Here is a 15,088-nt window from a genome sequence, read left to right as displayed (position 1 = left end):
ATGCCAGCAGCCTGGGAATTGGTGCCGCACTTATGCAAGAAGGTCGACCACTGGCATACGCTAGCAGAGCACTTACAGATCCTGAGACCCGTTATGCCACCATAGAAAAGGAGATGCTTGCTATTGTCTTTGCACTGGAGAAGTGGCACCACTTTGCCTTTGGTCGCCGGGTAGTTGTCAGATCGGACCACAAGCCACTTGAAGCCATCACCAAAAAACCGCTTGACAGGGCACCGAAACGTCTACAAGGCATGTTGCTCAGAAGTCTGGCCTATGACATAGAAGTGCAGTATTCTCCGGGTCACACACAGCACTTGGCAGACATGATGAGCCGATCATACCTACCAGCTGATGGCCAAGAAACCTGCAATGAATTTGAAGTTGTCAATGCCGTCCAATTCCTGCCCATGGGACAAGGGAAGTTACAGAAGTTTCGAGTGGAGACTGAACAAGACGACACCTTACAAGCCCTGAAGAGCACCATACTGAAAGGCTGGCCTGAGGACAAGTCCAACGTTCCTTCCCAACTGGTCCCCTACTACAGCATGAGAGATGAGCTTAGCATTTATGATGGGCTCGTTTTCAAAGGTGAGCGCCTTGTTGTACCCCAGGGACTTAGGGCCGAAGTAAAGAGAGACATACATGCATCCCATGCTGGTGTTGAAGGCTGTCTCAGGAGGGCACGGGAAAGTGTGTATTGGCCTGGCATGAACTCTGAACTCAGACACTGGATTTCAACCTGCGAGCCCTGTAGGCTGTTTGAAATCTCGCATGGCAAAGAGACCCTCATGTCCCATGAAGTACCACAGAGGCCGTGGGAGAAAGTAGCTGTTGATCTATTCTCCCTGAACCAGACAGACTACCTGGTGACAGTGGATTACTATAGTGGCTATTGGGAACTGGACAAGCTGCACCGTGTAGATGCTGAGACTGCGGTGAAGAAACTCAAGGCTCATTTTGCCAGACATGGCAGTCCATGTCAGCTCGTAAGTGACAATGGCGCTCAATTTACAGCTGCAGAATTCAAGAGAATGACAAAGACCTGGGACATTGAGCATAGTGTTACATCCCCCTACAACAGCAAAGCCAATGGCAAGGTAGAGGCAGCTGTCAAATCTGCCAAACGACTGCTTCGCAAGACTGCCAAAGCTGGAGACGATTTCTACTTGGGGCTCCTTGCTGAACGCAACACCCTATCACAAGGCATTGGAAGCAGTCCAGTCCAGAGGCTCATGAATAGAAGAACAAGAACTCTACTGCCTACAACTAGCACCCTGTTGGAGCCAAGGACACTCAACTCGGCTCACGAGAGAGAGAAATTGAAGGAAGTCCAGCAAAGGCAAGCCCGGTATTACAACACCAACGCCCGAGATCTACCCCCTCTGAGCGAGGGTGACACTGTGCGAATGAAGCCGTTTGTACTGGGAAAAAAGGAGTGGAAGAAGGGAGTTGTCGTGGAAAGGCTCGATGAGAGGTCATATGAAGTGGAGACAGGAGATGGGACGTCTTACAGACGAAACAGAGTTCATCTGAAGAGAACCAATGAGCTGCCTCCTGAGGTTACTACTAATTTACCACCACAAGTCTCAAACACTCCTGACACAACCGGTGACTCAACTTGTCAAGGAGAGTCAAGCAGCACCCTGGATACCGGTACTTCCCTTGTTGAACTCAACCGAGAGATAGCTGAGTCGGACTGTGGTGTGATAACAAGGACCCGCTCAGGACGGATTGTAAAAAGACCATCCTATCTCGCAGATTACAATACTTGACTGTCATGCTTCTTGGCCTCAGTTACTGAACCTTGAGTACTGAACACTGAACCTAACTTTAGCATCGCATGTTTGATTAGTTTGTTGAACACTTGTTATGGTTCACTATTATTGAACATTGACATTTGAATACTAAAGAGACTTAATAGAACTTGCTGTGTGGCTACAAGGCCAGGCCCATGATCATTGGACTTTGAAGGGGTTATAGACATTGAACACTTGCCAATGAACATTTATTATGCTAGATTTGCATGGCTCATTATTTTCTTATTTTATTTTATTTCATATTTCATTTTTACTTGCTTTTTCTATATTGGGGGAGATGTGACATGTTGCGTGACATATCGTTACATCGTTACGTCATTTAGTTCCCGTATGTTAGATGGCGTCAGTTCCATGTGGACTTCACTTGAAATAAAGCCTGTGCTTGTGTTTTCTTGCCGGACTTCTGTTGTCCCGTCTTTCTTGAGTTTAGCTGATTGATACAGAGGTCCAAACTGCAGCCGCGCTGATCGTTCTTAGCTGCACCGTTCTACACTCAACTTACTGAAATTAAAGTCTGAAAAAAAAAAAAAAAAAATGAGGGAGGACTGAAGGAAAGAAGGCCATTCTTCCACTTCCGCTCTTGAGGTTTCCGCGCGAGTTTATCAAGTGGTACGATCCAGAATATCATCCGGATTCTATCAATGAAAGTTTAACTCCGTTCACGTGGGTGATTCTTAATTTGCATGGCGAACAACTGCCTCGTCGATCGTCCCCAGTCGCCCGCGCGATAGCAAAAAAATATAATGATTAGCTAGGATGAGGGGCGCAGGGAATCATGGGGAGAAGAGGAAACTCTTTTTCTCCTTCCCATCGCTCCCTGCGCTCGCGTTCTTCACTGGCTACCAGATCCCGCTCGCGCCATTTTGCTCACTCTCAGTCTCCCAACCGCTCTTTGCGCCAAGAAAAAAAATAAGAAAAGTCTGTGGAGGAGGTAGGCGTCCAAAACGCGTTTTACAGACTAAGCTAGACATAGACCAGCAGCGATGCCAGTGCGGTAGGAATTTTATCTGATCCGGGAAATCTCGAAGGTTTTGAACTTACGAAGAATGCGCATTTCAGGGAAATTCTAGCGCTCAATTCGAGCTGAACTTGCCGCTGGTTGCCTTGCGAGGCCCCGGGTGCGAGCCCGACAAGATCTCCCATGGAAATTGCAACAAAAATATTTCACCGAAAACCCGTGCCGAAGACTTGACCGGGATCAAAGTCCGAAGGCAAATCGTTCTATATTCGAGTCTCTTCCCAGTCCCCTACCTCAATTTTACTTTCCTGTTAGTGGCCTGTCGTATTTTGAAGCTTACGTGTAATTAAGTGGTTACGCAGGGGTTTTGGCGGCTCAATGTTCGAGCTTCCAGAGAACACGATGTACCAAATGTCGACAAACGCTCCATAAAACGAACGGTGATCGCTTTTAACAGCAACTTAATCGACGTTTTCGTGATTGCGCTACTGGCCAATATCATAAACTTGAGCGAGCGCATAAATGGTTCCAATGTTGGGAAATGACAAGCTTATTCTCAGTTTTTAAATTTTGCAATTTACGCAAGGAGAAATTGCGAATGTTTTTTCTCCAAATAAAGCTGTAGCAGGATTGTAAAGGTAAACAAAGATATACAACCTCCGTACTACATTTGGCAACGACAAAACAATTTCGCAAAGTTGTCAGCTGATCACGTGCCAATTTAACCCTGTGAAACCACTGGTGCAAAGTAAAACAATAGCAGTTCTCAGGTGATTTTCGATTGGAAGTGGTATTTGTTCGTGTTCTTGCTCATTCTGGTTCTGTATACTTGCGGAACGCCAGTAGTTAACGAGTTTTGCTGCATTGAGAGATAAGCGATCAAAACAGTAAGTAACACTCAGTAAATTTGATTCTATTCGTATCGAGCTAATAATTTTTTGGTTTACGTAAGCTGACGATTTTGCTGTTATGTCTCGTCCAATTTTCATGTCGAAGTATTGCAAACAGAAGACTCTTATCTTCGCTGTTTTTCGCCTTCTACATATTTCGGATGAAAAGCCTCTTTACCTTCCTCCAATTCCGGTTTCTTTTGTAACCGAATGTTATTTTCTTGAAATTTTCTTGTGGTCAAAATATTAGACTTCTAACTTAAGCTTATTTTCTTAGATGTCGTCAGAGAGTGTCTCTCTCTTTCTTGAATTCAGCATAAAAGATGTAGCCTTAAAAACGCATTGTTGTTTTTTTTCTTTTAATAGAATAGAATTAGCTTTCCAAAAGAATAAAAGGGAAGGCAATCTGTACAAACAATATACAGTACAGCTTTGTTTGCAACTGGACGGAGAGATTCGAGCACTTACCGGATAATTACAAATTATGGACAGCATTATATTTGCAGTATTATTTCCTTAATTTAGGGGAGGTACATTTACATTCAAGTTGATCCATGTAAATTCTATGAAAATTGGATTTGATTTCGGAATGAATAATATTGCTTTCAATATTTTTTATTGCCTGTCAAGTAGGTTTCTCTGATTCTCAGTCAGACTCTCCTGAAAAAGTTAAAATTATCCTAGGAGTTGGAATAAGAAATATGAAATGAAAAACCATAACTAAGATGTGCAATATTCTACTCTAATTGTACTTGTCAATTTAATTGACCACAAGGCTGTACTGAGAGAAAATTGCCCGAGGTCTTCAAGGTTGAGCAAGCTTCGCTCATTCTGGATGAAAAACAGCAAGAGTTAACAGCCCTGACTGTGGGCCAATCACAACAAGCAATACAGTACATATATACCTTAACAAGCTCTAAATATATAGGGAGCTAGATAATAAACCCAAAATTATTTCATACTAAGATTAACTGCTCTAGAGATATTTTCAGTGCTTCTGATCGGTTTATACTATTGCGAGGAAATTGTAACCAAATATCAACCAATCATTGACTCTTCCCAGATTTTTGTGGTGTGCAACAGCAGTGATGACATAGGATGTTTTCTTCTTCAGAATGAGTGTATAATGGACGAATGAAGTTTCTTGGGAAAATTTTTTAAGGAAATTTAAATTACAGGTTGGAGTGTTCTACAAGACAAAAGTCTTTGGTGGGCCAGTGGGAATGACTTTTGGGCTAGTACATGTACTATTAATAGTGTAAATTGCCCAAAGGGTAAACCCAAAAAGGTGTTATCTTGGCATCCTGTTTGGCTGATAATCACCTTTCACTCATGTTTATATGCCGCTAGTACTGACTTGGTAAAATCCCATCTTTGCTTATCTTTACAAAGTTACACTGTGTAACATCTCAAGCCAATTTATCTGTTACTAAATGTATACATCTTAATGTATTAACCTTAGCACAAAACTTATCTGTTTTCAGTGGCAGCTCTTGTGGCATCGAATCAGACTCGTGACCAGATGACAGAGTTCTGGAACAAACACTCTATGGCACAGAGTGTTGAGGAGATGATGTTGGACAGTAAAGCTGAAACATTGACACAGGATGAGCATCCTGAAGTTATGGGAATGCTGCCTTGTATCAAAGGAAAAGATGTTTTGGAACTTGGAGCAGGCATTGGGTAAGGAGAACATAACATTTTGACGGTCATTTCAACCATAACTCTTGTAGATCAGATGATCGATCTGTGGCATTCCTGTAATAAAATGTTTGTTGTTTTGGTTTGATGAGATGAAATTTTCAAACTAGTTTGCTTTTTGTTTCTAACTAGTTTAGATTATTCATTTCATTTTTGTTCTGGTGGTATTTCCTTACAGTCATGCATGTTGAAAAAAAAAAACACTGATTGCAGCAAAAAAATATTTATTTGCCATTCTGAGGGAAAAGTAACTTTTTATCCACCATATATAGGGAGGAAAAAAATTCATAGTTCATTATATACTGTCTTTAATCCAATTTTTACAAACCAAGTAACCCAGCCCTAATATACCATTTAATTTCAAAGGTTTGTCTCTCTCTTCTCGAATGGACCCTCACAATTGAAAAGAATTAAATGTCGTTGTTACTGTGTACTTAATTTTTGTTGTGTGGGACAGAGGTTGACTGTATGGTTGAATGTATTGGACTTTGAATTCATAGCACTGGGATTCAAACCCTGAGCATTGTATTTGTGTTAGTTCATGTGTTTGACACTCTTACAATGCTTCTCTTCACTACGACATATTGAATAATATATCTAGGTGGTAGCAAATCATTGTCAAGGGGTAACCTGACTTAATGAAAGATACACTGTAGACTGTATGGTGTATGACTTGTGATATACTCGCTGGATTCTCAGCCAAAGGAAGAATACAAACTGCTTACCTCTCGTGATACAAAAATTTAGCTTAGCTCTAGAGCTTTACTTACCTGGCATTGCCTGTCATTGTGTTTCATCTTGTATCATTATTTTAGAAAGTGTCAGATCCACTATGTGTGAGAGGAGCCTCTTGAAAACCACCTTTGGTGAGTGAGGCTACCCCTCTGTGCTCAGAATCAGTAGTACTTGACTGTTTGATGGCAGGTAAATATGTCCACAGTACTGGTATCGTCGCATTCATGATGATTTCTATAGTTACTTGAGTTTATAATGGTCTATAGCTGCTAATAACGTGATATGTATTACTAAAAGTAAGATATTAGGTGTAAAATTTAAGGATAAAAATTAGCAAGAAAATAAAATAAATGTAACATATTGGACAGACATGTTTCATTGCCTTACAATACAAAGACAGTTTGAATTTTTTATTTTGTCACATGGAACATTTCATGACAACATCGAAAATATCAAGTTAAGCTGTTCTCAATTAAGTAAATTTATTAGCCATTTTAAGTTTTTCTACAATGCATGGATAATAAGTAACAAAATATAATATGATGTAGATACTACCATTTATTACAAAGAATATGTTATAATATTAATATTTAATTAAGCTGTAATCACTACCTACAATTAATGACTTTACCTACAGAAAGAAAAAGAATTCAGACAAATTCTGTGTTATTAATTATGGTGAAAAAGCATGCTCATATTTGTGGGTCATATTTTCTCAAGTTCAAAGCCATAAAAGGAAAGCACATGTATTCTTCCTTGAGGAATACTAATGAAGCATTGATTGAACTGCTGGCATTACTGTTCATTATCACAGATAAATTATATAATAAGCCAAATTATTCTGACTTGTATTTTGACCAGTTCTCACTTATGACCTGTTGGAGGACAGATGCGTAGATGCCATTATTAACATTTTTTTTTTTGGTTTCTTTATTATATGAAACAAGGATATTCCCTGTTGCATTTCGTTTGTTCAGTAATAGATCTTTCACAGACGATGTCAAAATTTGTTATTATAAGAACATCCGTGGCAGACTTGCCTAATGGTTGGTGTGCTATTACTGAGCAAATGCACTGCAGCAGGGAAACTATTTCTTAATTTGATAATCATTCTTTCAATTGACTCTCTTGTACTTTTTTTAACAGGCGCTTTACAGGAGATATAGCTAAGGACGCTCGTCATGTCACTGCTGTTGATTTCATGCAGTCCTTCACAGACAAGAACAAGGAAGTGAATGGAGCAAAGTTCAACAACATAGATTTTGTCTGTGCTGATGTCACTAAACTTGAGCAACCTCATGGAAGGTAAATTTACTGGTGTTCTTAAATTTACTTAAATATGTCACAAGTCAGACTAAGAGTAAAGTTAATTTACCCATGCCATGAGACTTATGGCAGTCAATTATTTGCAGACTAGTGAACATTAGGTAGGTTTAGGTAGGTAGGTTGTGGATTTCTGCCAGCCTCTTTGGCTAGTGAAAAACAGCTTATTAAGTCTTGCAGTGTTGAATGAAATTTAATTTGGCATAGTTGTCATTTATGACATCATTGTAAATGTAACAATTGATTGAATTCAACCTCCTCACTACTAGAATGCCTCCCAAAAATAGTGTATTCCTGTGAAAAATTGTGACTGAGATCACAGTGAGTTTTTTGGTGGCAAAAATTTTGATATCTCGGTGAGATCTCAGTGGCCAAAAACTCGCCACAAATTTCACCAAGAGGTATTGCCACTCTCAGCGAGGTAGGCAGTTTCAGCGAGATCTCTGTGAGATTCTTGCAAATGTCAGCAAGATAAATATGGTGGTGAGATCCTGCCATTCTTGTTTGTGTCCATATAAATCTTGGCAAGATGTAGGCAATCTTGGTAAGATGTTTGTGTCTTTCCAAATTTCAGCGAGATCTCAGTCAGAGATCTTACTGAGATTTAGAAAGACACATACATACATAAATACTTTATTTCCTCTTAAATTTTAAGTAGCTAAAATTAGCTAATATCTTTGATAACATAAATATAACAAAATACAATACTTAAATACAATAGATATGCTGAAAATAATGATAGAGCTGAACTATGTACATAATAAAACTAGAAACAAGTTGCAACGCTGTCATATTGTAATATCTCTCATTTAAAGTCCACAAAAGTAGAAGTTCTAAGCGCTGCATGAAAATCTTGGCAAAACTTCAATGCGAGATCTCACCATTCTCAGCGAAATGTAGGATATCTTGCCATGCCTAGATCTTGGCAAAACTTTTGCACAGGTTGGCTTGTTAAAAACTATTGAATGTTTTCATCAGCAAAATTTGACATGCCTCTAGGCAGATGATAGAGGGACCTTAATTTCATATTGTAATGGAGATCTGATTCATGATTGAGTTTCTTTTTACAAGATTTCAATGTTGCCACGCATGTTGCATCCATTTTAGCTATGATGTTATCTTCTCCAACTGGCTCCTCATGTACCTGTCAGATGAAGAACTCGAAAAGCTGGCCATGAACATGCTCCAGTGGTTGAGGGACGATGGATATCTGTTCTTCCGTGAGTCATGCTATCATTCTTCAGGAGATATGAAAAACTCTGAAAACCCAACTGTGTACAGAACACCTCAGATGTACACAGATCTCTTCTCTGCTGTCAAAAAACAACTTCCTAATGGTGATATTTCAGCATTTGAAGTGGTGACTAAACGTTCAGTGGAGGCATATGCTAAGGTGCATAGTTAACTAACAGCAATGTTGAGACCCAGAAAATAAATATCCATTCCCACCCCAAGGAAGATTATTGGAAATTTTAAGGGGGAGTCGGGGGTTTCAGAAGCCAAAATTTTCAAAGGAAAGTATGAAGCTAAACTTGTCTGGCATTTCCAGAGGAATGCTGGAGGGGTCAAAGCAGAAATCTTCTGTTGGAAGGTGTGGATCTTTGTTTGGGTCAACACAAAATAAACGTGTGAAGGTACTCCAATTCAGCTGAATGACATCAAATTATGCTTTTAATGTGATCATGATTAGAAAAATTGTACATTTTAATGGATGGATGGGATATATGGGTGACTGAAAGCTTAATGTGTCAGATTTTTGTCCTGTGAGCATGGAGTCTATTAGGGAAAAGTCTGCATTGGGAAATGTAAGGAAATTTCTAAGTCAAACTGCTCTCTATAACAACCATTTTGCCACATCTATCCTGAGCGTGTTTGGTGTCTCAAAAGGTAGTTAGACAATGTAAAGAAAGGCGTCGTGTGTTTGAGTTGATTTGTATTTTGCATGACAGCACAAGCAAAACAAGCATCAGTTTTCTTGGTTGTGGAAGAAGGTATCTTTTAAGAATGGAAGCAAAGGGACCTTGCAAGAATTTCTTGATAACAACCAGTACAACAAGTCAGGCATCCTCATGTATGAAAGAGTATTTGGTCAAGGCTTTGTAAGTCCTGGAGGAATGACAACAACAAAGGTATCAATTTGTGGAAATCTTTCAAAGGTTTTCAATGACTTTTTTTCTTTTGCCTTCTTTTCTACCTGGTAATTCTTGTAAACTGAACTGAGCAAACTGATTAAATTGTTTTATTGTTTGATGCATTTAGGAATTTGTTGGGCAACTAAACCTACAGAGAGATCAGGAAGTGTTGGATGTTGGGTGTGGCATAGGCGGGAGTGCTTTCTACATGGCCGATGTAAGTACTGTCTCGGTATAGTCACACCAAGCCAAATTGAACAGTGTTTTCTTGCATTGTCTTGTAATAAAGTAGCTATATTACCGACACTGCAACTGTTGGTGACATTTGAATTTCCTTTTTCCTGTTTTAGACATACCATGCTCATGTTCTTGGCCTTGATCTGTCCACAAATATGATCAACTTTGCACTTCAAGCATATGAAAACTCGAAAAGCAGTCAGGTTTGTTGATTTTTATTTTGTCTGAATAATACTTGGCCATAAAGAAATTTGTGTGGTGAAAATTTGACACCCTTCATGCGCACAACCATCCATTCAAGAACAGTTGCTTTGCTGCCTTGCACCTTAAAATGACACACAGCCAGGCACGGTAAGCAAGGAACTGCACAATGAGTCGTGGGGTGCCCCTGATAAAAGTATGAGGCTCTCCCACTGAGGCATGTGACTGGCAATTCTGCTGAGAGGCATTGCCTCAAGATTTACTTTGCCTAAATTACATATAACCACATAATTTGTTGCAGTTCAATTTGCTGCAAGATCATTCTTAAGTCTTTTGTTTCTCAGGAAATTATGCAGTTCCTTTGGCCCATAGAGTTCTGTAATGCTTTGAGGTAGTTAAAATTATTTTGTAGTATTTATCATTTATTGTTCTCTCAAAATTATTTCTTTCCTCTCGTTGTCAACAGGTGCAATTTGAAGTGAGTGATGCCACCAAACGGGAATTCCCTGCTGAAAGGTTTGACACAGTTTACAGCAGAGAAACAATTCTTCATATAGAGGACAAAAAAGCCCTTTTCCAGAAGATTCTGGTAAGTTTCACGGACAGACATTTGGCATTTGGTTCATTGTTTGTAAACTAGTCTTGAATATCAGTCTCCCATACTTTATCATACCTTTGCAATTACCAACAACTTAAAAGTATTCATATTTTCAATGTCAGAGGTGGCTCAAGCCTGGAGGACAGTTACTGATAACAGACTACTGTTGTAGTCCTGGCAAACACTCTGAGCAGTTTAAAAAGTACCTGCAAGAACGCCAATATTTCTTGATTGATGTCAAAAGCTATGGACAGGTGAGCTGATAATCTTATATTCCTATGAGTACAACTGTGTAACCAAGCTTGCATTTTGCAGCAAAGTGAGAGATAATTCCAAATGAATTTCATATTATTTTCGAAGCTGGGTAAACCTGCAATGACTCATACTCTTCCCTTGACATACTGCAATGATTCATCCCTCCTGATGGCCCTCCTAATAACCTTGTCTTTCTAATTAGCACTTCCCCTTGAGTACTGTTTTTAATGACCTACTCCAATAAACACCCCCATAGCTAAAGAAAATTATGAAGTCTGCTTTCTCATATGAACCTCACTGAACATTATCTTAAAGTATCTCCTTTTTTCATTAAAGTATTGTAAAAACCGACAGATGTACAGGTATATATGTTCAAACCCTCCCTGTCTAAAGTAGCTTTTCACCCTGGTTGCTAGTTAAAACTGAATTATTACTGTAAAACTGGATGTTATGTTTCAGAAAAGTAATTTACGTTTTTGATTCAATGTACAGATTTTGCAAGAAGTTGGTTTTGAGGCAGTAACAGCTGAAGATAGAACGGCACAGTTTGGGCAGATCATAGAGAGTGAACTGAAGAACTTTGAGCAATCTAAAGACAAGTTTGTAAAGGTAAGCTGATCATTACTTTTGTTCTTTGGAATTAAGCAAGGACATGGCTTAATGTATGAACCCCATGTATGTGAACATGGATGTTATTTATGTATCCAATGTGAGTACCTTATGATAGTGGGCAGGGCAGTTACTTGAAAAGGTTGCAAATGGTGCAAGGGGAAAGGGAGGGAAGTGAACTTCTGAGACAACGGGAAGCAGCGGAAAAGACAAACTAAGCAGAAAGAGGAATATCTGCCCCCCACCCTTTTATCTTGCCTGCCCCACCCTTTCATCGAGTCCTTTGAATCTGTTTAATTTACAACTTATTTATGTTTTTTTTTTTAAATTTACAATTCAGGATTTCTCCAGCGAGGACTACAGTTCAATAGTGAGTAGCTGGACAAACAAACTGTCCAGGTGTAGAGGTGGTGAACAGACTTGGGGAGTATTCTACGCCAGGAAACCAGTCAGCTCATAACAAGAGCCTCTTGTGCTGGTATTTCCAAGTAACAAGCTCCACTCCTGCATGATGGTGCATCGCATTGTTAATTTTGTACAACGTACTGCAGCTGTGATGTTCCTTTTTGTAATAACAACAGCATCAAGGCCGAGGAGTTCGCTAAACATATGCCAAGTCTCGTGTACTCTTAACAGATGCTCTATTGAAGAACAATTTGCATTACCCAGAAACATTGAATGAGGTTGATTATTTAGGAGAGCAATAAGGTGCAAACAAGTGACGAAAGTTGGTTTAAATTAAGCCAAGAAAATGAAACAATGATAAATTCCAATATCTCACATCCCATTTTACAGTAAACTGCATAAAGAGGGTTTTTCAAGGATAGACAGACTGAAAAAAAAAACTTCTGTAAACCTTGTTTTGATATTATTTATAGCGGATTAAGAGTCGACCTTTGCAGACAAATTTCAGAAAAATATTTTTATACTAAGTACAGATAAGAAGTGGATTTCACTGGTAGGTGGTCAAGTCCTAGAGTTTTTAATATAAAGCACTTTTCCATATCCTTTTAGTTCTTGTTGCTATTTCAATGTGAACACAAGCTTTAGAGTGATTGTATATCCAAGCAAAGAAAATTGTGAAATAAATATGTATTCGGTTTGAGTGCTTCAATGCTGGTTGACTTTCTCCTGACCTGAATACCGTAAACTGCCGCTTATAAGCCCTTCCCCCCACTTATAAGCCCTCCCCCCGCTTATAAACCCTTCTTCCCGGTTAAAGGCCTGTCTATTCGTAAACTAAAAAAATTACATCCGGATATAAGCCCCCCTCTAGCTTGCCTTGATTTGAATTCCTTTTATGTTTTAAAGCTTAATTTGAAACCAGGAAATGAAAATTAGCAATTTATGCGCCTACCCTCTTATTGATCATGAATTTCGTCACAACATTGTCAAAGTAACTGTAGATCTACGAGATGATAGCCGAGTGTTGCGATCCGATTGGCTGAACTGTCCCACACCATCAGTGGGGTAGAATTAGATAGATTTAACCAAGTATAGAAGCGGAGCTCCTTGGGCGGGTTGTTCAAAGCCCGATTATACTAATCCAGGATAAATAAGCCAAAGTTGATCTGAATTTTGTAACTTTGCGATGAGGTTTTCTGTTTATGTTTGGAGTTTGAATAATCTCAAACTACACAAAACCTGAGCAGTAAAAACATTTTTATGCAAGAGAAGTTTATACTTTGGTTAACTCTTACTGAATCCTGGGTTAGCGTTTGCCACGTTTCGAACAAACCGGCTCTGATTACAATAAATTAACCTGGCTTGAGCCCGCGATTTAACTGAAAATCGATACTTGGTCCACTTTAAAAAGGCCGTGATCGCCGTGATCTAGACGAGCTCTAAACTTGAGCCCGCAATATGGTAAGGTGATCCTACTCGGGCGAATTTTGTCACACGCCCGCCGTTTCACGTGAATTCTTGCGCTGTGTAACAACAGATCACTTAATGACAGGTCCTTTCCGTCCACACTACGCCGGAGAAATTTGAAAACGCAACAATCACCGAGGGCAGAAATGCACTTTAGTGCACCATGATCGTTTTCGAAAAGCTACGTTTTCAAAATGTTTCCCGTCTACACAGAGACGTTAAGCTGGCGTTTTCAAATTCCTTCAGTTTGGAGAGTGTTTTCGAAAGCTCCGTTTTCTCCGGATTAGTGTGGACAGTAGGCCCAACCATAAAAATAAAGCTGCGTTTTCAGATTTGTAAAGCGTAGTATGGACGGGGCCTCAATGTTTTTTTCCGGGTCTGCATCAGGGAACAAATCGAGTTTCTCGAAAAACAGAATTAACGGTCCTACAAAATGGCAACGTCTTCCTTTTTACGAAATTTTCGAGAAACACTTTGATAAAAATGGATAAAACAATTCCAGGGAAGGCTAAAGGACATTCATGGTTCTGGGGTTGTTCTTGACTCCGAAAACTTGAAATTGTTGAAAAACTGATGCGAGCAAATACTAGTCTTCGAAAATTTCAATCTGAGTGATTTTCCTAAGGCGCGAAGTTTCATAGACTCATACCTTCATACCTTTGCTTAATATTTCGCTTTATCATCTTCCTGGGGCGAAGCAAGAGGTAAAAGGGTAACCCGAAAACACTGATCCCCGGACTGCGGACCCCCACTACGGACCAGGTCCACGAACTACCCTACGCACCACCCCCAAAATAGAATAAAAATCATAAATAAAGATATTTTTACTCAGGGGTTGGCTTATAGATCACTCGTGTCGGCGAACCTCGGGTTACTCTTCGCGAGAGAGAGCGACGTGTTGCCACAAGTCGATCTTTGCTAATCCTTCGTTTATTCATGTCCCTCTAGGGAAGAGAGAGGTACATCGTCAAGCGACGTAAGTACGACGTAAGTACGACGCAACTACGACGTAAGCATATGCGACGTAAGCAGGTGTTCGTTTTCGCACGTCGACCTTGAAGTCATTTCCGAGCAAAGGAAAGACTGCTCGCAGTCTATAAAAAAACAATAGCAGGTCTTGGGTAATTTTGGATTAGAAGTGTATTTGTAGCAGAAGCCACGTTTTCACTCTCCCAATTTTTTAGTGCTAAAAAATTGAAGCTTTTTCTTATATTCATATGACCATCCATACAGGAAAGTTTGCTGTGCCACCCAACACCTTGCAATAATTTGCTGCAGAAAAAGATATATTTTCTATTGTTATTCAATGTTATTCCACTGGTGATCGTTTTCAAAATTTGTTGCAGAGTGTTTGTTACAACTTTTGTTCCCAGGATGTTGTCCAGTTTTGTTAATTTGTTGCGCCAGAGAACTGTTATGCTTTGAGATTATGGATGGTCCAGGAGTGTTACAGTCCCATTTGTGTCTCTTTCAGATTTAGAATTTGATTTGTGTTGTGTCAACAGGTTCAAGTAGAAGTGAGTGATGCCATCAAACGAGAATTTCCTGCTAAAAGGTTTGACGCAGTTCATAGCAGAGAAACAATTCTTCATATAAAAGACAAAAAGCCCTTTCCAGAAGATTCGTGTGAGTCTCACCGACAGACATTTGACGTCTTCCATACTTTTATCATACTTTCACATTAAACAACAACTTCGAAATATTTGAACTTCGGTATGGGGCAAAGCCTGAGGTTACTTTTAGTAATTAAACCATCAAAA

General features: G+C 39.5%; 1 protein-coding gene across 4 annotated transcripts; it reads left to right on the top strand.

Moving 5' to 3' along the window:
• The first annotated feature begins 2,338 nt into the window (after window positions 1–2,338).
• Window positions 2,339–12,672, top strand: LOC145466758 (uncharacterized). 4 transcript variants are annotated; one of them, XM_081450467.1, is made up of 11 exons: window positions 2,339–3,413; window positions 5,150–5,348; window positions 7,248–7,406; window positions 8,532–8,817; window positions 9,374–9,553; window positions 9,684–9,773; window positions 9,907–9,996; window positions 10,461–10,583; window positions 10,715–10,846; window positions 11,340–11,456; window positions 11,797–12,672. In XM_081450467.1, exons 2-11 carry the CDS (start codon window positions 5,188–5,190, stop codon window positions 11,914–11,916), a joined length of 1,458 nt encoding a protein of 485 aa, XP_081306593.1. In that variant the 5' UTR covers window positions 2,339–3,413; window positions 5,150–5,187; the 3' UTR covers window positions 11,917–12,672. The 4 variants fall into 4 exon arrangements, with proteins under 4 accessions (XP_081306593.1, XP_081306592.1, XP_081306594.1 ...); XM_081450466.1 differs by lacking the exon at window positions 2,339–3,413 and adding an exon at window positions 3,451–3,662 and having other exon boundaries at window positions 11,797–12,671; XM_081450469.1 differs by lacking the exon at window positions 2,339–3,413 and adding an exon at window positions 6,182–6,290 and having other exon boundaries at window positions 5,258–5,348; window positions 11,797–12,669.
• Window positions 12,673–15,088: the final 2,416 nt, after the last annotated feature.

The sequence above is a fragment of the Orbicella franksi genome, chromosome 13, assembly GCF_964199315.1.
Source record: "Orbicella franksi chromosome 13, jaOrbFran1.1, whole genome shotgun sequence".
In the NCBI taxonomy this organism is placed as follows: domain Eukaryota; kingdom Metazoa; phylum Cnidaria; class Anthozoa; order Scleractinia; family Merulinidae; genus Orbicella; species Orbicella franksi.
Note: the sequence above shows the minus strand (reverse complement) of the source record. Positions and strands in the feature narration are given on the sequence as shown.

Excerpts from the sequence above, each read along its gene's own strand:
- LOC145466758 (XM_081450466.1), top strand. Across the intron at positions 5,349-7,247 it reads GAACTTGGAGCAGGCATTGG|GCGCTTTACAGGAGATATAG; the intron begins GTAAGGAGAACA and ends TTTTTTTAACAG. Across the intron at positions 10,584-10,714 it reads CCCTTTTCCAGAAGATTCTG|AGGTGGCTCAAGCCTGGAGG; the intron begins GTAAGTTTCACG and ends TTTCAATGTCAG.